Source organism: Melanotaenia boesemani, chromosome 10, assembly GCF_017639745.1.
Source record: "Melanotaenia boesemani isolate fMelBoe1 chromosome 10, fMelBoe1.pri, whole genome shotgun sequence".
In the NCBI taxonomy this organism is placed as follows: domain Eukaryota; kingdom Metazoa; phylum Chordata; class Actinopteri; order Atheriniformes; family Melanotaeniidae; genus Melanotaenia; species Melanotaenia boesemani.
The window spans coordinates 22,069,152-22,089,813 of record NC_055691.1 but is presented as its reverse complement, the minus strand read 5'-3'; the positions used below and the strand labels follow the sequence as shown (position 1 = coordinate 22,089,813).

At 37.6% G+C, this 20,662-nt stretch overlaps 3 protein-coding genes across 9 annotated transcripts; 2 read left to right on the top strand and 1 right to left on the bottom strand.

Annotated features, from left to right (window-relative positions):
• Positions 1-1,021: 1,021 nt before the first annotated feature.
• On the bottom strand, positions 1,022-12,474 carry zgc:136858 (uncharacterized protein LOC678543 homolog). 5 transcript variants are annotated; one of them, XM_041996758.1, is made up of 19 exons: positions 6,638-7,491; positions 6,038-6,125; positions 5,841-5,955; positions 5,581-5,755; positions 5,188-5,299; positions 4,880-4,986; positions 4,661-4,787; positions 4,341-4,461; positions 4,112-4,197; positions 3,745-3,881; positions 3,581-3,640; positions 3,427-3,490; positions 3,217-3,311; positions 2,983-3,111; positions 2,276-2,390; positions 2,056-2,193; positions 1,717-1,883; positions 1,543-1,625; positions 1,022-1,426 (listed from the first exon to the last, which is right to left on the bottom strand). In XM_041996758.1, exons 2-19 carry the CDS (start codon positions 6,099-6,101, stop codon positions 1,216-1,218), a joined length of 2,106 nt encoding a protein of 701 aa, XP_041852692.1. In that variant the 5' UTR covers positions 6,102-6,125; positions 6,638-7,491; the 3' UTR covers positions 1,022-1,215. The 5 variants fall into 5 exon arrangements, 4 of the variants coding, with proteins under 4 accessions (XP_041852692.1, XP_041852693.1, XP_041852694.1 ...); XM_041996759.1 differs by having other exon boundaries at positions 7,127-7,491; XM_041996760.1 differs by having other exon boundaries at positions 7,211-7,491.
• Positions 11,960-16,655, top strand: LOC121647396 (troponin I, slow skeletal muscle-like). 3 transcript variants are annotated; one of them, XM_041996765.1, is made up of 8 exons: positions 11,960-11,979; positions 15,124-15,152; positions 15,323-15,326; positions 15,426-15,467; positions 15,550-15,681; positions 15,759-15,848; positions 15,935-16,105; positions 16,198-16,655. In XM_041996765.1, the coding sequence occupies exons 2-8, from the start codon at positions 15,142-15,144 to the stop codon at positions 16,282-16,284; spliced, it is 537 nt and encodes a 178-aa protein (XP_041852699.1). In that variant the 5' UTR covers positions 11,960-11,979; positions 15,124-15,141; the 3' UTR covers positions 16,285-16,655. The 3 variants fall into 3 exon arrangements, with proteins under 3 accessions (XP_041852699.1, XP_041852698.1, XP_041852700.1); XM_041996764.1 differs by lacking the exon at positions 11,960-11,979 and adding an exon at positions 13,387-13,742; XM_041996766.1 differs by lacking the exon at positions 11,960-11,979 and adding an exon at positions 14,740-14,920.
• Positions 16,656-16,963: 308 nt separating this feature from the next.
• On the top strand, positions 16,964-19,790 carry LOC121647395 (troponin I, slow skeletal muscle-like). Its single transcript, XM_041996763.1, has 8 exons — positions 16,964-17,005; positions 18,096-18,119; positions 18,264-18,267; positions 18,357-18,398; positions 18,504-18,635; positions 18,877-18,966; positions 19,159-19,332; positions 19,447-19,790. The coding sequence occupies exons 2-8, from the start codon at positions 18,109-18,111 to the stop codon at positions 19,531-19,533; spliced, it is 540 nt and encodes a 179-aa protein (XP_041852697.1). The 5' UTR covers positions 16,964-17,005; positions 18,096-18,108; the 3' UTR covers positions 19,534-19,790.
• The last annotated feature ends 872 nt before the right edge of the window (positions 19,791-20,662 follow it).

Genomic DNA, 20,662 nt, shown 5'->3' with positions numbered 1-20,662 from the left:
GACAGTTCCCATGGACTGGCAGACTGGGGTAGTGGTCCCCCTCTTCAAAAAGGGGGACCGGAGGGTGTGCTCCAACTACAGGGGGATAACACTCTACAGCCTCCCCCGGTAAGGTCTATTCAGGGGTGCTTGAGAGGAGGGTCCGTCGGATAGTTGAACCTCGGATTGAGGAGGAGCAGTGTGGTTTTCGTCCCGGTTGTGGAACAGTGGACCAGCTCTACACCCTCTTTGGGGTCTTTAAGTAGGTGTGGGAGTTTGCCCAACCAATCTACATGTGTTTTGTGGACTTGGAGAAGGCATTCGACCGTGTACCCCGGGGACTCCTCTGGGGGGTTCTCCGGGAGTATGGAGTGCCGGACTCGCTTGTACGAGCTGTCCGGTCCCTGTACGACCAGTATCAGAGCTTGGTCCGCATTGCCGGCAGTAAATCAGAATCGTTTCCAGTGCGGGTTGGACTTCGCCAAGGCTGCCCTCTGTCACCGATTCTGTTCATAACCTTTATGGACAGAATTTCTAGGTGCAGCCGAGGTGTTGAGGGGATCCGGTTCGGTGGCCTCAGGATTGGGTCTCTGCTCTTTGCGGATGATGTGGTTCTGTTTGCTTCATCCAGCCGTGATCTTCAGCTCTCACTGGAGTGATTCGCAGCCAAGTGTGAAGCGGCTGGGATGAGAATCAGCACCTCCAAGTCCGAGACCATGGTCCTCAGCCAGAAAAGGGTGGAGTGCTCTCTCCGGGTCTGCAATAGGGTCCTGCCCCAAGTGGAAGAGTTCACATATCTTGGGGTCTTGTTCACGAGTGAGGGAAGGATGGAGCGGGAGATCGACAGGCTGATCGGTGCGGCGTCTGCAGTGATGCAGACTCTGCATCACTCATCTCTCAGCTGGCCCGGGAACGCCTCGGGATCCCTCCAGATGAGCTGGTGAATGTGGCTGGGGAGAGGAAAGTCTGGGTTTCCCTGCTTAGGAAGCTGCCCCCGCGACCTGACTCTGGATAAGTGGCAGAAAATGGATGGATGGATGGATGGACATTAGGTATTTTATTCCATTACAAAACAATGAATCAAATACATTTGGATACATGGTTTTGTAAATCAAGCCAATTGCTGACATTAATTATCCCAATCACAGCATTTCAATCTAACCACAAATGTTTAGGCTGAAAAAGTTGAAAATACTTAAAACAAAAACAAAAAAAGATAAAAAGCACTAACAAAGCTTAAACACTGAAATTCTGATCTATCCAAACAAAGCCTGGTTCAGGCCATGTCTGTGTTTGGACTTTAATGGGATTAACAAAGTCTAATGAGAGGATTGGGGAAATAGGGTGTGAGGATGCCAAAGACATCCTTGCAGCTAGGAGCCCCATGCGAACACAGGTGTCCGTGTCTTTTCCCAGAAGAATCCCTGCCATTAAAGCACCTGCAAGACTTAAAACAGAGAGGAGAAAAATTTTATGATTTTTGAGAAAGAGAAAGGCAGTGAAAGGGAAGAAGTTATTAAAAAAATTTAAAGTGGATAAAATAGGTTAAGAATTTTTTTGTACCTATCTCCTGCTCCTGACACATTCATCGTCTCGTCTGGGCTCACAGTCAGTGCTGGGTAGTGCAGAGCACAAAGCTGCCTCCTCTACAAATACAATTGCAGAAAACCAAAACAACACATTATCACCGTTGCAGTTGTAATCATCCTCATCTATTTCTATAAAGACAGTGCTTACCCGCTTTTGTTTTCTTGGCTGCAAGTTAACTGAGCCCGCTTCATGCTCTCCACACAGCAGCACACCATTAGGCCCAAGAGTCACCACCATGCAGTGAAGATGCTCCAGAAGAGGGCGTGAGAGAGCCACAACAGTGCTTAGGATCTCATCGAGAGATGTTGGCAGCACTACCACAAGATTAACAGCACCCTTAGCTGCCATCATATTATTTGCATTCTTCACAAGAAGTCTCACAGCTTTCAGTATTATGTAAGATTCTCACTGACTGCATGACCAAGTAAAATGGTTGGGCAAGTATACAGCTGAAGCATTAAATATTTATGCTGGAACAGACCTTACCTCCAGGTGTTTTGATACCCAGAGTTTTATTCATGATGCACAACTCTGCCATGTTTGGAGATGAATAAGACAGAGATTTCCAGGCATCTGAAAGAAAAGGCTTACAAGCCTTTTCTGCATCTGTTGGTTCATACCAAACTGTGACACACAAGGACAAGATTATATTCACATTGATAAAAGTTTCTATTTATGATCATTCATTATTAATTCTCTTTCTTACCATTTATGTTCTGCTTTTTGGCAAGAGAACAAACATAGTTGATGGTGGAGACAGGGATGTTTCCATCGAGACACACAAGAGCAGCTGATGAAAGCTGCCTCTCAAACTTTGACACCTATGAAAGAAATTTTAACACAACAGTGAAGTACTAAGTTAAATTTATGTAATAGTGACTATTAAAAACATATATAAAACCAGGCCAATGGTTAGAGTTGTTTTAGTCAATGCTGAATAAGTCAGAAAACAGTTCTATCCTACTCTCCCAAATCCCAAACTAACATCCTAAAACATCAAATAATGTCCAACCAAATATAAAAAGCCCAATGATTTCAGTTTATCATCTATGGAGTTAAAATTAGTCCAGCAGTCAGTAAGATGTGACAATCAGTCATGTATTAACAGAGTGTGTCATAAGTATAACCATGAGCACCAACACAAGAACAGTTCATGCTTTACTATCATGAGCTTGCCCATATCTTGTTTGTTCATTTACATCATTACCGGTAGTTTTGGGGGATTTTAGGGCATGTGCATACAGTTTCAATGCAGCATGGAAACTATGAATACCTCAGCTCACATTAAAATTACAATCTGAAATTGTATTTTATTGAAAGTAGTAGAATACCAAGTTTTATGTGACGATACTATAGAACAACAACACAAATCCTCATCTAATCTTGCTAAAAGTGACTGTTAATATAACTTACATATTGTTCTGTTATCTGCTGATGAATGTCCATGTCTCCCAGTCCAAGACTGAGCTCGCCACTCTCAGTGATAACAGCACAGTATGTTGCTGTCCTCTGCTCTTCAAGCCTGGCCACACCACTTGTGTTCTAAAGAAAAATATGAAAAGTAATCTTCTTTTCTTTTTTAAATTCATTTGAATAACATAATTTAAATAGTATTCAGTAGTAACCATCTGTTTAATATCCACATACCATATGCTTACAATAGTTAAACACTGCATCACTGTTTGCATCAGCTCCAGTGGCTGAGAGGAACAGAGGTCTATTACCTAATCTACTCAGAGAATCTTAGATGAGAAAAGGCAAAAGAAAAATGTGAGACACAATCAGATGTAGAGTTGGAGAAAACATGCAAAAATGAATACATAAAAAAAAAGAAAAAGAAAGAAAGAAAACCACAACCAGCTATGTTCCGTCCCACACCACCAAACGACTGACAGACACTTCCTGGGTTGGTGTGTCCAAACTGAAAGAGATAAAAAGCATTCTCAGAAGTCAATCTAGTCAATCTATTCCACTGTGCTGCACACAATCGCATGATGCAAATGAAACTTACATGAAGTTTTTTTGTTTGTCCTTTGGCAATGAAATCAACATTTATTCCTCCTATGACAACCTGTAGCAAAATACCATCATAGTGTTGCATTCTTTCTTTTTTAAACAACTTTTTTTTTTTTTTTTTTTACCATTTCCCAGAAATGATAACGTGTTCATACTCACAACATCTGATTCGGAGTTTGTTTGGATTTTTCCAGGATGATGGGTTTGACTTCTTGATGTTTGTTCACTGATTTCTTTTGACAGCGCACAGGCTATCTGACTGCCAACTTTAGCATTGTTATGAATGAGAGCAATGTCTTAAAACAAAACATGTTAAGGACAGTGTAGCTTAACATTGGTCAAAAGGTTATTAGTAGACAACCCAGAGCAGACTACATTATGACATTAGCATTAGCATGTGTATTAATCTTTGTTGTGCCTTTTTACTTTGTTCCACCCAAACGTTTTATGTAATCATGTTCACTTGCAACTTCTCAGTAATTCAGTACATGTTTTTTTATTTATTTATTTTTTTTGTTAAAGATACTGGCCTGGAGAGACTTTCCTTGAGTCAGCTTATTGACCTTTTGAAGAATGAATGGTGTCACATCTCTGCCTGTGACACCACAAGACCTGAAGAAATAAAAAAAAATGAGAACAGAATGTTATAATCTGATGAAAAAATTTCCTTTGATGTCACTAATCGAGTATCTTAAAACCAAAAATGGATCTTGCATGACTGCAGAACACAAAAATACCACAGAAACTTGCTGTACCTCGCCTCAGTCACTGCAGCCTGTATTGCTTCTTCTATGTGCCGGCAGGCTGCTGCATGCTCCTCTGGGATGGGTACTGCTATCAAGACACCACTTTGGAGACCCAGTGACAAGGTGCTTGCTGAATGACGTGAAAAAAAGGAACAGGTGGAAATAATGTATAATAATGAGCCCTAACAGTGTAATGGATATAGTGACTTAATCACACTCTGTGCTAAACATACCAAACACTTTGAGCTTAGTTATACTAAGGAGTGATTAGAATTCTTGTGTTGGGGTTAAAGAAACAGTCAATGTGTAGGAAATAAATGCTTAAGTACCAATGAGTTTTGAAGCTTCACCAGGATCACAGACATGGTACGCTGAGGTGAATCCACTATTTGGAGTGAAGAAGGCTGGAAAATTCTTTGACAATCCATAAGTAGCTACACACACACCCTGTGTTTCCTATTTATAGATAGCAGAAGAAATAATGACTGGTCTGGGTATTTTTTAATTTCAGTCACACATAAAAAGCATGCTCATAGACATTTTCTTACAAGGAACTCCAGGGTGCGACCAATGTCCAGAATAGATTTGACCCCAGCGGATACTACAGTGATGGGAGTCCTTCCAAGCTCTGTAAGATCTGCACTGATATCCAGACCTACACGAAAGATAAATTAGCCACAGGCAACAAATTCTGAGTCTCTGCATGTTTTCAGGAGTGCAATTAGCTCTCTTAATCTTAATTTGACTGTTTTCTTCCGTTGTCCATAAATCCAACCTGCATTAATATGAATCTTTGTGAAAACAATCCAATAACATCTAGAGTGTGTATTTTCAAACAAGGTGCAAGTTGGCTCACTGTTCTGTCCATCTCTGTGAACTCCTCCAATGCCTCCGGTGACAAAAATAGGGATCCCAGCTCTGTGTGCTGCTATCATGGTGGCTGACACGGTTGTTCCTCCAGTGAGACCCTAAAATAAAACATATGGATACAGGACTGCACCGCAAACATCATAAGATCTCATCTTCACACCAAATTTCATGTAAAACCCAAACTAAATCCCAAATCCACTGATTATAACCCTTTATCTAGTGATCTGCTGTGAAGGGTGGGTTGTCATGTTTCTTTTAGATGCAAAAGGAAATTTAGAGAATATGCTGTAAATCATAGTGGTATGGATAAATGATGGGATTGGGCAAAACACAGATTATTTTTTAATTTGTGTTTGAGGTTGAAGTGTAGCAGTCTCACTTTGCTGATCACATAAGGCAGATCGCGTCGTGACACCTTTAGGGGGCTCTTGCATTTGGCAAGGTGCGTGAGCTCATCTGATGACAGTCCAACGTGGATTTCCCCTTCAATAACACCAACCGTGGCTGGAGTGGCACCTTCAGCTTGAACAATGTCCTCCACCTCCTGTGCAGTGCTGGACGGAGACAACAGTCAAACTCATTATCAATTCTTAGACCAAATATCAGAGTTTTCCAGCCTTTGAAACGAATCCAGGACACCTCAGGTTGTGTGGATACGGCATGCCATGTGTAATAATAGTGCTCTCAAGTGCAACCACTGGTTTGTTTTCTGCCAAAGCCTGAGACACAGATGGGTGAACTTTGAAGAGTAAATCTGTGAGAAGAGGAAATATTCAGTTTCGGTGTAGTCAGGCATTTTTAATAATATATGTATAATAAACAGGTTTTTTTCTTACCCTTGTTGCAAAGTGTGTTAATTCCTCTTAGGATGAGCGTAGAAGCTCTCTTCAGGATTCTCATTGTGTTCAGATTTGATGGGAAACCCTGATAAAATGATAGATTTGACTGGAGCAGCATTAGCAGTTTATCTCCTTCCAATAAATCTGAGTAAATCAATTCGTTTTCACTGTTTCATGACAATGTGTTTTAGTGAATGAATCCCAGTGGTCCCAACTCAGTTTTCTTCTCAACAAGACAACAAATGCTGGCTCTTTACTTGACTTGAGAGGTAGGTGGGTGGTAATACTGTCTTCTCAAAGCAAGAATGAGATTAAAATGAAAAAAGTCTAAATGTTTAAACGAAGTTAAAACGAAGTTTAATGATGGTTTAACACACAAATCTCTAAAAAAAAAACTAAACAAAAAAACAGCAGTCTAGAGACATCACCTCTTCAACATCTATTAAAATATTACTGTTACTAGTATAAATAAAAATATGTTTTGTTTGGCTTGTTTATTTGCTTAAAATGTGAAAAGGATGTGCCCAGTTTAAATATTGTTTATCTATATTCATCACGATGAAGTCTAGTAATTATCAAAATAAAAAACAACTTTACCTCATGTTCTCCAAGGAAAATGTTTACATGTGTTCCCAAGTTGTATCTCAACGTGCAGTGCTTTGCCACTGTAGAGCTGGAGTCCTATTCACCCATTGTGAGGATTTTCTTTGCCCCAGTTAGCTGGCACAAATTCCCACCATCCTCTCCCCTTTTGGGGCCACTCTTACAAGTAAACAAATAAGCTTCTTCTCCTACTTTACCATGCACTAAAACCTGCTAACACAATATCACAAAGACACGCATCCACATTTAAGCCCATAAGACTCATTTTATTCCAACACTGGAAAGACTGCCTTTAATCTAAAATATGATGACTTTAAGTGAAAGGATGAAAAAATATGTGAATACAAACACATCCATTCATTTATACTTAAAACTTAAACTTAAATCTTGTGTAAATCAAAAGCTGCTCTAAAGCATGTCAAAATATACCACAATCACATGTTAACATAAACTTGTTTTTTATAGGAGGGAGATAATATTTACCCTGCATGCCTGCGCTATGATATATAAAAAGTCCACAGCTCATTTCATTTGGTCAGTCATTTATATAAAAAGTTAAGCGCTTACCTTCTCCAAAGCCACAAAAAGCTACAAACTTTGCCCAGAAGGCTGAACTTTGACCCAAAAACTGTTTACACAGCCTGCAGCCAACAACCACAGGGTTCTGCTGTCTCTCTGAAACTGGCTTCTAACTGAAAACAGTGATAATAATGTGACATACCGACATAATGCAGCATGCAGAACAGAAATCGAAAATATGAAGAACTGAACATAAAAGCAATATATATGTGTGAAATATTGACGTAGATCATTTAGTGTATATTCTGCATGTAACACGTGATATTTTACTCAGTCATAAAAATCTTCAGATCCAGAGACAACCTAACTAAAGCAGCTGACTCTGCCACCCTCAACAAGGTCAGGGTTAAACTCAAATGTCAAGCACATCTTATGTGTTTCAGCCAGCTGAGGACTGGTTTTATTTGCAGTGAAACCATTTTCTTGTGTCTCTGTATGACTGACGTGTTGGTTTGAGTCTAAAAGACAGTAGGTTGAGAAGCTTTGAATTATTGTTAAGTCTTCATTAGCTTCATCATTGGTCATCTCATCCTCTAAATCTGGGTTTTCCAGTATTTCATCCTCAAACCACTGTGGATTCTCCAGCTGATGTGCATGGAAAGCCTCTATAGCATCGCGCAGGGCTCTACCTGAGGGGCACTGATGGTAACTGGTCTCTGAAAGGCCATCGATTTTCTTCACTCGGCCTGGTTCATGTTTTTCTGTGTCCAAGATTCTAAAAAAGACCTCCTCGAACTGTTTCATTAGTTGGTATCGTACTGTAATATTAAAAGGGGAAGGAATATCTTCTTCTGAAGAAATGTCATCAAAGTAAGCCACAATGTACTTTTTATATGAAGCAGAGCGGATGAAATGAGGGAGGAGGAGAGTAAGGGATGGAGTAAGCATGTCACCAACAGGTGAGCGGGTGTCTTCTCTTAGAAAAACTGTTTTGGCACCACACATGGCTCTCCATTTGGCTTGTACTCCTCGTGAGCAAAGAATTAATATCTTATCTGAGGAGTTTTCTATTTGTTTTTTGTGCCAATCTAACCACTGGATGCTTCCCAACACTCCCAATCTGGTCGAATCCAGCAGGTCCAAGACCACTTCAGTACCACATTTTGTTGCCAGGAAGGCGGAGAACTTGAGAACGATGTTTTTGTATAAAGGATGGTCGAGTGAGTAGATGATAAGGACGCGTTTTCTCTCTTGAACTTGAAAAACACCTGGTTGTTCTTTAGCAGCAGATGACGATGTGTTCAGATGATCTGAGTGATGAATGAAATCCTTAATTATGTATCTATTCATGCTGCAAGATACAGGTAATTAAGTTAATATATTATGAGGGTAACCTTTATGAGAGGTTCTCCATAGCAAAAAGGCAAGACAACCACCTCCAACAATCAGCAGCCCCACACATGTCTCTATAAGATAGGGCCTTGCTGGAATATCTAAAAAATAAAGACAAAATAAAAAAGATAATTAAAACAATACTGACATGTAGTGGTAAAACTCAAATATAAAAGTTCAGATATAAGTTTAATTTAAGGGGTAAAAACCTCATAAAGCATTAGCATCATATCAGTAATTAAAATGGTCTTATACTCACTTTTGCAGTAATCTACTGTTTTCTCGGCTCTCTCACAATCATCTTTGCAGCCTATGAAAAATGGCTGTATCTTCAAAACATACAGTATAAGATGAGCTCTTGTCACTTTGTCTCTGCAGAAAATATTACTTCAAGTGTTAGGATTGCAACATCAAATGAACCGCTCACTTACCATTACCAGCAGTTCACATTCTGAGAGCTGAGACGAATCAAACTCGAATGTCACGTTCAGAGATGTCCTGTTTTCCTGTTAGTGCAATGGAGACATAATACACATTTTGTCTTAAGGTGTAAACAAGCCAGGAGAACATAGTTACTCGTCCTTTACAAAAAAAAAAAGAGTAACACATTCACTGTCTCTACCTTTGAAATGTTTTTTGAGAAACTGAGATCACCATTCTTGATGGAAACCTGGAATCTCTCTGAATACTGTGCTGTCGCAAACGCCACAACAATGGAAATTTTAGGCTCCCTCTCAATGGACACAGAAATTTTGGGAGTCCACAGACTGCCTGGAATATCACACATGGAAGCAAGGAATATTATATATATATATATGTTATAATGCCGTGTGCCATGTTAAAAGTAAAAAAAATATATTTACCATTTTCCTGACACACTTGAGCCCACTGAATTGTCTCATCATTACATCCTGGTAGTAACAGTAAATGTCACAATTAAGTGGGTTGAAGTAATGACTGAAACAGCAAAAGTATTTATTGTGATTTTTTTCTTTTCTTTTTTTTTTTTTTTTTTCCTGTCCAGCATCATAGCAAGCACAATGGTGGTCCGGCTGCTGTGTTGTGCTGAATAATTTTATATTGCCAAAAGGAACCTTATGGATATAAGGCCCCTTAGGCATCATTCTTTATTTTTAAATTTGTCTATTGGTAAATTACGTATTAATGCTGTACTTGACAAGTGACAAGAGTAGTGGGAGAAAAATAAATGCATCATATAATCATCTTCATGATATGACAGTAACTTACCTGGGATGATAATTGGCCTTTCAATCCGGTTTCCACTGTTAGATTCAGGCAAATTGGAAACTGTCACGATATAGTTATGTTTTGGCTCTACGACAACATCCAAGGAAAAGTTCCACTTGTAGCAAAAAAATAAAACCAACAGACAAACAAACAAATAAACAAACAAACAAATAAATAAATCTCTACACAGACAGCTCAATGTGCAGAGACTTTTATCTGAAATGATTTACAGATGAAGAGCAACATTGAAGCATCAGGGGAGCAACAAATCCTAGTGCAAGCATTAAACGCTCAATCTATTCAGATAGTACAGTTTACCTGCTTTAGCAGGTAAATTGAGGTGAGCATGTTAGGGTGTTAAAGTGAATAGGAGGAGTTGATATCAGAAGAAGTAATAAATAATGGTGTGACATGCTCTTCATGGCTGGTTGAACATCAAACATGTTGCAGCCAACTCAAGGCATTCAAAGGATTTTCTTTTCTTCTTTGTTGTAGCAACATAGCTAAAAAACAAAACGGTAATCAGTCATCAGTCATGGCATCAAAGTTTCTTGCAGCCCTGACTGAGGAGAGAAATGAAGCAGTGAGTTTCGAATTATCAGGCTGATGGTTCATGAAGAAACCTGGAGGTAACAAAAGGTACTGGTTGGCCGTCACTGAGGCAAGTTAGGGCAAAACAAGTTTGGTAAAGAGGAGGCACATGCTGAGCTCAATGTAGAGCACAGAAATTCTAAAGATTCATTAACGTCACTGACAGTGGTAACAGGTAATTTCGGGGAAACCACGGAGGAAATGTTTAAGCAGGTTGTAAAGGTTTGGTGGTCCAACAGTCACGGTTGTGAAGCAGAGGGTTGATCCAAGAGGACACAGTAGAGTAAATTAGGTTGTGGTCAGAGAAGAGGTGCGACCATTTCGCCATGTGTGGCAGTTTCAACTAAGAATGAGGTCAAGTTCTTTGCCTTCTTTGTAAGCTGGAGAGCTGTGGACTGAAACTCAAATGAATGGATTGGAGACAGGAAGTCAGCGGAGTTCGGACTCTCTGTTGTCTTTCAGTCCAGAAAATACGTAGTTACCCTCTGCTATCATTCACAAAGCTCCCCACTTGTCAGTATGGACAGCAGATAAAAACCACAGAGAACTGTATGAAACATATAACAGTTATAAAGTATAATATATAACACTGTAAAACTTTGAAAGACACAATTTAAAAGGCAACAGCAATAGCAAAAACAAGGTAAAAGACAGTTAAGCTAAAGAAAAATGAGTAAGCATAATAATAAACTTCTGTTAGCCTTACCCTTCTGTCTTTCTCGACGTCTGTTTTATCTAATGGTCTGAATCCTTCAAGTTTGTAAGAAAACTTCACACACAAGCTTTGATTTTCGTTTTTATCCACAATATTTATCTCTGATCCACGGACGGCGAGAACAGATCCTGTAATCAGAAAATGATACATATGACAAAACTGTTAAATCTGATTAATTTTTCTGTATTTATGACCCAAAATGTAATATTTAATAACCACATACTGGCTACATGAGTTTTTTAATGACCAATTCTACACTTATTTAAGGTAAGCCTTTTTTTCCTTTCTATCTTTAATGTAGTAACAGAACTGCAGATTTTGGGATTACTCACCATCACCCTGTAATTTCCAAGCCACTTTTAGAACAGGAACAATCTTATTTTTATCCACACTGATTTTCCCATGGTCATGATCCCACAAAGGCCCAGTCGGAGCGTTCTTATGGTCAACCTTGTCGTTATCTGAGCAGTAATCTGACATTTACAGATTCCATGTGTCATAAACAGTTCAGAGATGTGTACTTATCTGCAGTAGTGGAAAATAATGTACTCAAATACTAAACATAAGTGTAATTTTGAGGTACTAACACTGCTTAATTATTTGTATTTAAAACAAAATTATTCTACTTCTTACTCTATTACATTTAAGGTATCAGGAAACCTCAGTGTTACTGATAAGACACGAGAAAGTTCAATGAAAACTGACATATTACCTATTTTGCAATGATCAAGACCCTAGAAACACAAGATAGAAAACATACACAGTGAGGTCATGAAGTTCTGATGAACTTTAATGACTTTGCAAAAGTAGAATCCTCACCATTTGGCTGCAGTCCTTATACTCATCAAGAATCCTAAGACAAAACAGTACGGTGAGTCCAGCAGAAAAACAAAAATATATAAAAGAAAAATGGCTCATTATAATATAACGCTTGTAGATTTGCAGCATTTGTGAAAAGAGTTTAAAAAAAAATGAGCAAATGAGAAAAAAACTGAAATTATCAGCTTGGCTTGTAAAGTTAGTTCAATATTTGGAACACAAAGAAAGCTCGCTGTGGTACGATTTCAGATTGCAATTTGTTGGATTTTTATCAGATGCTGACGTCTGAAAACACAGGAAGCAGGTGCTTCTCAAAAGTGGTTTGCAGCTTTCTCTCTCATGTACAGAGTGATTAATGACTGCAGTGTGCAGCATTTTGTTCGTTGAAGCAAATCCTCTTTTTAAACATCATACAGTCACTGGGGGGCAGTATTTGACAAATGTATAATAAGGAAATGTCCTATTTACACAGGATACATTGCAATTTAGAGGCTAAAACCAAGTTAATAGTGAGATGTTGTATAAAAAATGTATCCAGTAGCAAGTGGGTGGATGGGACATCTGAACAACAAGCACAAAGTCCCACCCAACTATTTTAGAAAATATGTTTTCACATTGACAGCGACTCCAGGCAATAATACCTGAATATAGAAATAGTCAACATCTGAGTTCAGAGGATCAGCACTAAAAGCCAATAAAGCTTTCAACATTTCATCTACTAAAACTCCAGCTATTCACTGCCTGGTTACCAGGGATTACTTTCTATAGAATAGAAATGCAGTCATGGCTATGTGTTAATACCTGTTGCATTGTCTAGGTCATTGTCTACTGAGGCAAACTGAGCTCAAATGTATCAGTTTACATAACACTGAGACAAACAGACAGACAATGACACTGAAATCTGACCAGAATAGACTGCAGGGGTCAAATCTGAACTCTCCTTGTGCGTGAGAGTGGTGTCAGGTATTGACAAGGTGGCATTTTGATACAAATGTAAAAATATACTTTATACTACAGCTGTCCTTGATTGTGATGTGATTGCCACATACAGGTAAAAAATGTTTTTTTTTTTTTTACAAACTTACTAGTGATATATATCATAGTTTTTAGCTTCTTAACTAATTCTATTTGCTTTATAAGGAAAATTGTACTTTTTGGTAAATTTGTTAACAGACATTCATCAAACTAGTTCATGCCTAGAACCATGTTACAGTCCGTTTTAATCGTAACCATGCTTTAAATCTATGTATAGCAATTGCAAATACTATACATAAAGGTTTTACCAGATTTAAAGATTTAAAGTGGCATAAAAACTGCACAGTACAACCACACAGGTAATGTTTTATGCTCTGGGGCATTGTTAGGATAATGTCTTCTACTGAGAGGATAAAAAAAACAAACAAAAAGAAAAGATAATTTCCATTAACATAAAACAAGCCTTCTTAAAACAACTGTACTTTGATGCTATCCTCTGCCAGAACAGGCCATGGCACAAATTTTAAAAAGCACACGTGCTCTGTGTTCATGGCATCTGCAAAGAGGGTGGCTCAGCTGTCAGTTAGGTGACGGACGTGTGAGGTGTGCCCTTGTGCAATACAATCACATGAAATAAATGGGTCACGGGTTGAGGGCAAATCAAAAAGGCATTGTCCATTATGATGCAGCTACTGTCAGGTGGACAGGGTGTCTATTTTAACGAGCCAATCACACGATGCTTTGAATACACAGATCTTTCACTAATAACCATAAAGTGCTCTTCCTTTACCTGATCAACTGCTAAACTACTGCCCTGTCTGCTTTCCTTTCACCTTCAAGGTAAGTTTAAGTTTTAATCAAACTTATATCTACCAGAAGAAAATAAAAGCAGTATTAAGGGTTTTGAATGGGAAGGTTTAACCTGACCTTGCAATATAAAGAGATCAAGAGGAGAGCCTTCTCTCCTACTGTGACAACAGCCCAGGCATTTAAGCAAGAGTCTCTACAGTATTTGTCTGGGTCAAGTTGAGTCTGGCTTTAATTTAGTAATGAAGACTGCATGCATATCTGCATGCCCCTGACACAAATACTGCACTGGTATTTATGAATGGGAGTCCCAGCCAAGTCGTTACTTTTGTCAAGGTCTTTATGCAACTTTCTGAACATAGCAGTCTCACTTTCACTACAACACAAATTTCTTACGGAACTCTAGATCCTCTAAGTGAGGAAATGTAAGCTGAGGATGAGACTGCCAAGCGAAGTATTGGCGACTGATTTGAGGTGTTGATGGTTCACTTGTATGAACTGGCAATGTACCGGGAGAGGCACAAGTCTGCAGGCTTCTTAAAATTCGCCCTCTGTCTGGCTGGCTTTATCTAAAGTGGATGATAATGTCAAAAGCACTGACCTGCTTTAACTTAGCTCTCACACCTTCGCCTGTTTATTAACATATAACACCATGGTTAAATTTACAGGGTTATGTAAAAAATGTGGAAACTTATGCCAGCTGCTTCCACATATGACAGTAGAAAGAGACAAACAAGATGATAAGATACAAATAATGTGGCTAAATTTACTTTGGTCCAATCCATTTTCCTCTTAACATGGAACTTGATTTGTGAAAGACAGTTCAGTTAATACAATTTTAGCCTTAAAAGATTTAAAATGTTATAAAATTTGGATTGAAAACCCATATGCAATCTATTCAGTTGCTCTTACAATCTTAAAAGGTTTGGTGTTTTTCCACTTTTGGTTGCCAAACATTTGTACTTTCTCTGGCATCATCAAGGCAACAGCAGCTCCTGGCACACCCAGAAGAATGGGGGCAATGCTGTCCAATATAGCTGTGTGCTGTCAGCCTTTAATAATGACAGGACAAATATCCAGTCTGAGAAGAGAACTGAAGGTTCCTGATGACAAATAAGTTCAATAATATTATCAAACAATTAGCTATCTGGATTATTCAGTTGTATTAACTTAAATCATGGGACTGAAAGTAACAGTTGTTTCATAAATTAGTAAGCAGATTATTCTTTTAATGAAAAGATGCATTGTTTTGTTCATAATGTGTCAGAAACAAAAAACAAAAACAAGATGATGTCGGTTAATAATATTCAGCTTGGAATCAGATGTACCAAATAATGATCCTGTAAAAGAACATTTAACATTAAAATAATGAAAAATTTTTACCCCATAAATATGCTGTATTTCTTTTCCTAAGGTACTATAACCTGCTGCCATGTCTGAGGGGTGAGTGTTGGCCTCCTTTTTTAATGTATATTATCACCAATATTTTTTTTCAATATGCCTTTTCCATTATTTTCTATGTATTCCTAAATAGTAAGACAATACACACACACACACATATATATATATTGGGTTTCATTTTGGTCTGTTTGTCATCTTACATGCTCATGAAGACCGGTAAGTCAAAAAATTCAGATTTAACACATTTAATATAACTTAAAACCTTCTTCAATAACATCCTTTACTGTATTATTGTGCCTTTTGTTTTTCTCACAGAAAAAATCTAAATATTCAGCTACACGCCGGCTGCAGTTAAAGGTAAGCCTTGTAGATTAATTTTTTTTTTAAATATAAGCCTGATATTTAATGGGGGGCTTATTAAGGTTTTGCTATTTTTCAGTCCAAGCTGCTGAAGAAGGCAGCTTCTATGTTGGTAGTTGAAAAAGAAGAGAAAAAACTTGAGAAAGAAAGAGTTGTGAGTGAATCTTTTCCTCCACTGAAGCTGTCAGGCCTATCAGTCCAGGAGCTCCAGGTACTGCCACATCAAATAATATTAATCCACTCCTTACTATCCCACACAATTTTGATTGCTTTCTTTCTTCTTTACAGGACCTTTGCAAAGAATTACACCGCAAGATCGACGTCGTGGATGAGACGCGTTATGATATGGAGCTCAAAGTTGCCAAAAATGAGTCTGAGGTATAAAAATGGTCAGGGAGTACTAACATTACCATAGTGAAGCAGAAATTGTAGTTTAGCTTCATCTGAAATGGTCTCATACACAGATTCAGACACTGAGACTGAAGATCATTGAGCTGAAGGGTGTGAAGAGGCCTAGCTTGAAGAGGGTGAAGAAAACGACAGACGACATGCTGGGTGCATGCACCGATGCTTCCAAACTCATGAAGGCTGATTTCAAGGCCAACCTGAAGACAGTGAAGAAAGAGGAGGAAAAGGTACAACTAAAACATGCACAAAAGAAAAAAATGTATTTAGAAATTAGTTTATAATTTACTGTATATGTATGCATTTGTTTTTCTCTCTACAGAGGGAAGAGGTGACGGACTGGCGTAAGAATGTGGAGGCCATGTCCGGTATGGAGGGCAGGAAGAAGATGTTTACTACGGGACAATAAGAGAACGCTCATGTTAAATACATTTGTTAGCAACACATCATCTTTCATAAGTTAACTTTAAGTCTGCAATGCTGGAACTCTCCCCTCCTCCCTAATTATGCCCCCTTGTTTATCATTAGAATTACTGTAAGAATTTAGAAAGTTTACATTTCATGATGAAATAAAAATAGCTTTAAATCTTTATCATGACAGAATGTAAATTTTTATATATAAGGTAAAAGCACATGCCATGATTGCAGTAATATTGTATTCGCTTCGTGAAGTTGGGCTAAAGAATAGCTCATTAGCTTTGTAAACTATAAGTGCAGTATTTGTAATGCACAGACGATGGCGCTGTCTCTCTGTCTGTAATACATGTGATGCTGAATAAATAATTAGGACCATATGCTTGAATTATCACTTTGTGTTGTTCTATTGCTTTGTAAAATTTTAATACACACTTTAATTCTTCCAGTGCCATCAATAATCCTGATATATCAGACAAAACAGACTATAATGACTCTGAGCTTATTGTGGTGTACACTGCTGTTATGAACCTGGCATTGGAGAATACAAGTGTAGTGATATACAATATACTGGCTGTCAGGACAGGAGCATCTATTTTAGTTGGCCACTCACAGAAGGCAAATGGACCTATTAAATTTGAGACTTGAGTTTTCTTCTTGTCATTTAAAGACAGAGACTGAGCACATCAACTTGTTTTTCTGCAGAAATAGAAAAGGTATGTTGATTTGTCCTTATGGGTTGCAATAATGTGTCTAAATAATAATATATAGGAAGTTTTAAAATTATGCATTTATGTTTAATAATGAAAATTAGAAGGTGCTTTAATAATGTATAACTTAGAGCCAGTCATCAAAGAATAGCAATAAAATGTAATATTTCTCATTATAATAAATATTGGTCGAACCAATAACATTTAAGACACAACATATGAATTAACTCATGCTACTTAGAATGTGAGTTTAGAAATGAGCTATATTGAGCCGTTAATATACATATTTAATTCTAAATATGTAATTTCAAGTATTTTAAATAAATAAAAAAAAAAACACCTTTAGTTTGTGCTATTTGGTGAAAACTAAACTTGACGGAGATTCTGACATGGCTAACATGGAGATGGACAGAGTCCAATTAGGATTAAAAAAAGAACCTTATTCTAACTATCTGCAGCACTCAAGCATGCAGTGTTGCTAATTTAAAGGCTCAGTGTTGGTATGTTACCGTTCCAAGGTCTGCATGACTTGAACTTGGCCGAGTCAACAAGAAGTGGATTAACAGTGTGTGCAGTAGTAAAGTTTTTTTTTTTTTCTTTTTGAGACGCTTATTTCAGAAGCAGGCAAGTTGGAAAAAAAAAACAAAAAAAAACAAAAACTTGATAATTATACACTATTCCAAAAAAGGTTAGGGATATTCAGTTCCAAGTAAAATTTACAGTGATAAAATATCACAAATACAGGGCATTTAGGTAAAATCATGCAGTACAGATTCCTGCAACTGAAACAATTTATTGGAACGATACTTAACAGCAATGATGGGTACACCTCTATAAATATATATATATAAATATATATATATATATATACTAGTGTCTCAGTAAAGTCATGTTTTAGGTGTCATCTAGAGATGGTCAAATCCCTTTCACCTGTAAAGGTTAAAGTGCCTTTCAGGTCATTTTAAGATCATGCATAAAGCCACATATCCCTACCTTTTGTGAGCAGTGTATATGCTGTTGATCATGTTGCTGCTACCATCTGTCTCTAAAGTTCTTTTCTGATCACATAACATTAAACATTGTAACATTTTTACAGACAAAAGTCAAGCATGTCTGAGGCGTAAGTGATGATTTTTCTTTCTCTAAATATTGTCAACCTACTGTATATTTCTGTGCATTAAAAAATAAGTAAAACAATTCTTAATTTTTATATGTCAAAACTAAATCTCTGCTTATTTATTTTCCCACATAATATCCACTACAGACCGGTAAGTTGTTGTATAACAGGTACAGCTAGTCTAAAGGTATTTTCTCTTTTCTTCTGTAACTCACATTTTTGCAAAATGCTTATATGTAGAAAAAGTCAAAGATCTCTGCATCTCGCAGACTGGCTCTTAAGGTATTGTCTTCTTCGTTTATTCTACAACTGATAATCTCTTGCAACTCATGATTTGTGGCACCATCCACAAGTCCAAGTTTGCTTTTTTGTTTTAATTTATTTTAGACCAAGCTGCTGAAAGTAGCGGCTGGGATGTTTGAAAAGGAAAAGGAGGACAAGAAGGCAGAGAGAGAGGGTATTTTAAGGGAGAGAGTTCCTCCGCTTCAGCTGTCTGGTTTGTCCATTCAGGACCTTCAGGTATGTGCAGTTTACTGCATACGCTGCTCATCAGTGAACATGCCAACAATGTTCTTTTCTTTTTATTCATATAAAACAGATGCTGTGCTATCAGATGTAGTTGGTTCATTAGAGATCAGTAGATCTTAAGTAACAGATATCTATCACAGCACTATTAACAGACACCACAATGTTTAACAAATAACTTTAAAAAAAAAAAGCCAATTTTTTTCACATATTTACATCCTCTCTTTGTTTGCAGGCTCTATGCAAAGAACTTCACCATAAAATAGATGTTGTAGATGAGGAACGCTATGACATTGAACTCAAGGTGGCCAAAAACACCACAGAGGTGCGCATTCAGCCATGCAGTTTGGTTTAAGAAATGCATTTTTAAATTACGCATGTTCATTCACTGCAAACGGGAGTGCTCTTGTGTAGTGTAAGATTTTCATTTTTAATCATTATCAATTCTTTGAATTACATATGTTTGAAGTATAAACACCACACCTTTTTTTTTATTTTATTTTATTGCTTCCTGCAGATTGAAAATCTTTCTGCAAAAATCTTTGAGTTAAAGGGTAAGATGAAACGACCTGCCCTTAAACGGGTAAAGATTTCAGCTGACGCCATGTTGGGAGCTCTGTTGGGTGCAAAAGTTAAAGAGTCTGTGGACTTCAAAGCGAACCTAAAGACAGTGAAGAAAGAGGAGGAGAAGGTAAGTTTCCCAACTGCAACAGCAGATGGAAGTTTTTGTTCAATTATGTGGTATTACTTATCTTTAGTTGTGAAAACACAGTATCATAAAAAGCTATTTTCTTCCCACAACCAGAAAGAGGAGGTGACTGACTGGCGTAAGAACGTGGAGGCCATGTCTGGTATGGAGGGCAGGAAGAAGCTGTTTGATGCTGGACAATAGATTCATGTTTCATGACACTTTGTGTACAGATACATTTTTAAGTAGTACATGTCACAGCACACAATAAACAAACTTACTGTTTAGGTTTAAATGTGAATGTGTGTGCAGATAAAGAAATATAACTACATTTTGCAGAAAGAGTTGCACTGTGTTATGATTGTCTGCTACTGGCACTTGTAAAATGTAAAAATTTAAACCAATAACTGTATACTTTTACCCCAGAAAGAATATAAGTAAGAAAAATATTCCTTTTTGTTCTTGAAAACCATGCTAATAAAATCTTCTGGTAAAAACCCAACACTGATGATGTACTTGTTCTTTTTCCGGGTTTATTCCATGATCTGAGTGGCTTCCTGAGCTCACTAAAATAAACTAGATGGCAGCAAAAGTTCCACCAGAAAAAAGTAGCTTAATCATCTTTTTAAAGAAAAGCAACAGTAAGATTTGCATCAAGTTTAAACTGACGCTACTACAGCTGAGGTCTGCAAAAAAAAACAAAAAAAAAAAACACTTTTAACAAAAAAGGACCTGAAACAATTAGATAAAAAAAGTAAAAGAGAATTATGAAAAATCATTGAGATTATTATTGTGGAAAATCACTTCATGTCTGAGGTTAGGGAACTGAATAAGGATGAACAATATAAAAAAATGCATGTTATATTCAGTGTTGCCACACCTGTTGCTAATATTCAGTGTATTCACAAGGACTGAATTCCATTCTTGCTCCCATTTTTTCTAGTTGGTTGTAAAACATAAACAAAAGCAAGGCTGCCTCTAAGTGGAATGCAGCCACCATCAATTTTAAGTCAAAATCTCTGTGATGTTGCAATAGATTTTGCAGTATTAATATCATCCAAAATGATCTGAGATACATAACCTGCAAGACAAAAAGGCTGGATATCACAGTTTGGGACTTTTCCTCTTTTAAACAGTCACTGTGATACAAAGTAATTTGAACCAAGCCCAAGGCTTGCACTTGGCTATTCTTGTTCAACTGTTTGCGGCCTACCCATCCCTATGTGAGGGCATGAGTTGCAGCCTTTTGTGTGAACATTTGACTCCCTGTTTCATCACTGACGCACTGAACTCTGACTGACTCACTTTACAAACCATTGTGCCATGACGAGCA

Bases quoted from the DNA above. Each gene is read 5' to 3' on its own strand.
- LOC121647396 (XM_041996765.1), top strand. The intron at 15,849-15,934 runs GTATAAAAATGG...TCTCATACACAG, and splicing joins TTGCCAAAAATGAGTCTGAG to ATTCAGACACTGAGACTGAA. The intron at 16,106-16,197 runs GTACAACTAAAA...TTCTCTCTACAG, and splicing joins TGAAGAAAGAGGAGGAAAAG to AGGGAAGAGGTGACGGACTG.
- LOC121647395 (XM_041996763.1), top strand. The intron at 18,399-18,503 runs GTATTGTCTTCT...AATTTATTTTAG, and splicing joins CTCGCAGACTGGCTCTTAAG to ACCAAGCTGCTGAAAGTAGC. The intron at 18,636-18,876 runs GTATGTGCAGTT...CTTTGTTTGCAG, and splicing joins TGTCCATTCAGGACCTTCAG to GCTCTATGCAAAGAACTTCA.
- zgc:136858 (XM_041996757.1), bottom strand. From the start codon at position 6,158: ATGCTGCTCCAGTCAAATCTATCATTTTATCAGGGTTTCCCATCAAAT. The intron at 4,987-5,187 runs GTGAGCCAACTT...TCTTTCGTGTAG, and splicing joins TCACAGAGATGGACAGAACA to GTCTGGATATCAGTGCAGAT. The intron at 3,882-4,111 runs GTATCTTTAACA...TTTTGTTTTAAG, and splicing joins AGGAAAGTCTCTCCAGGCCA to ACATTGCTCTCATTCATAAC.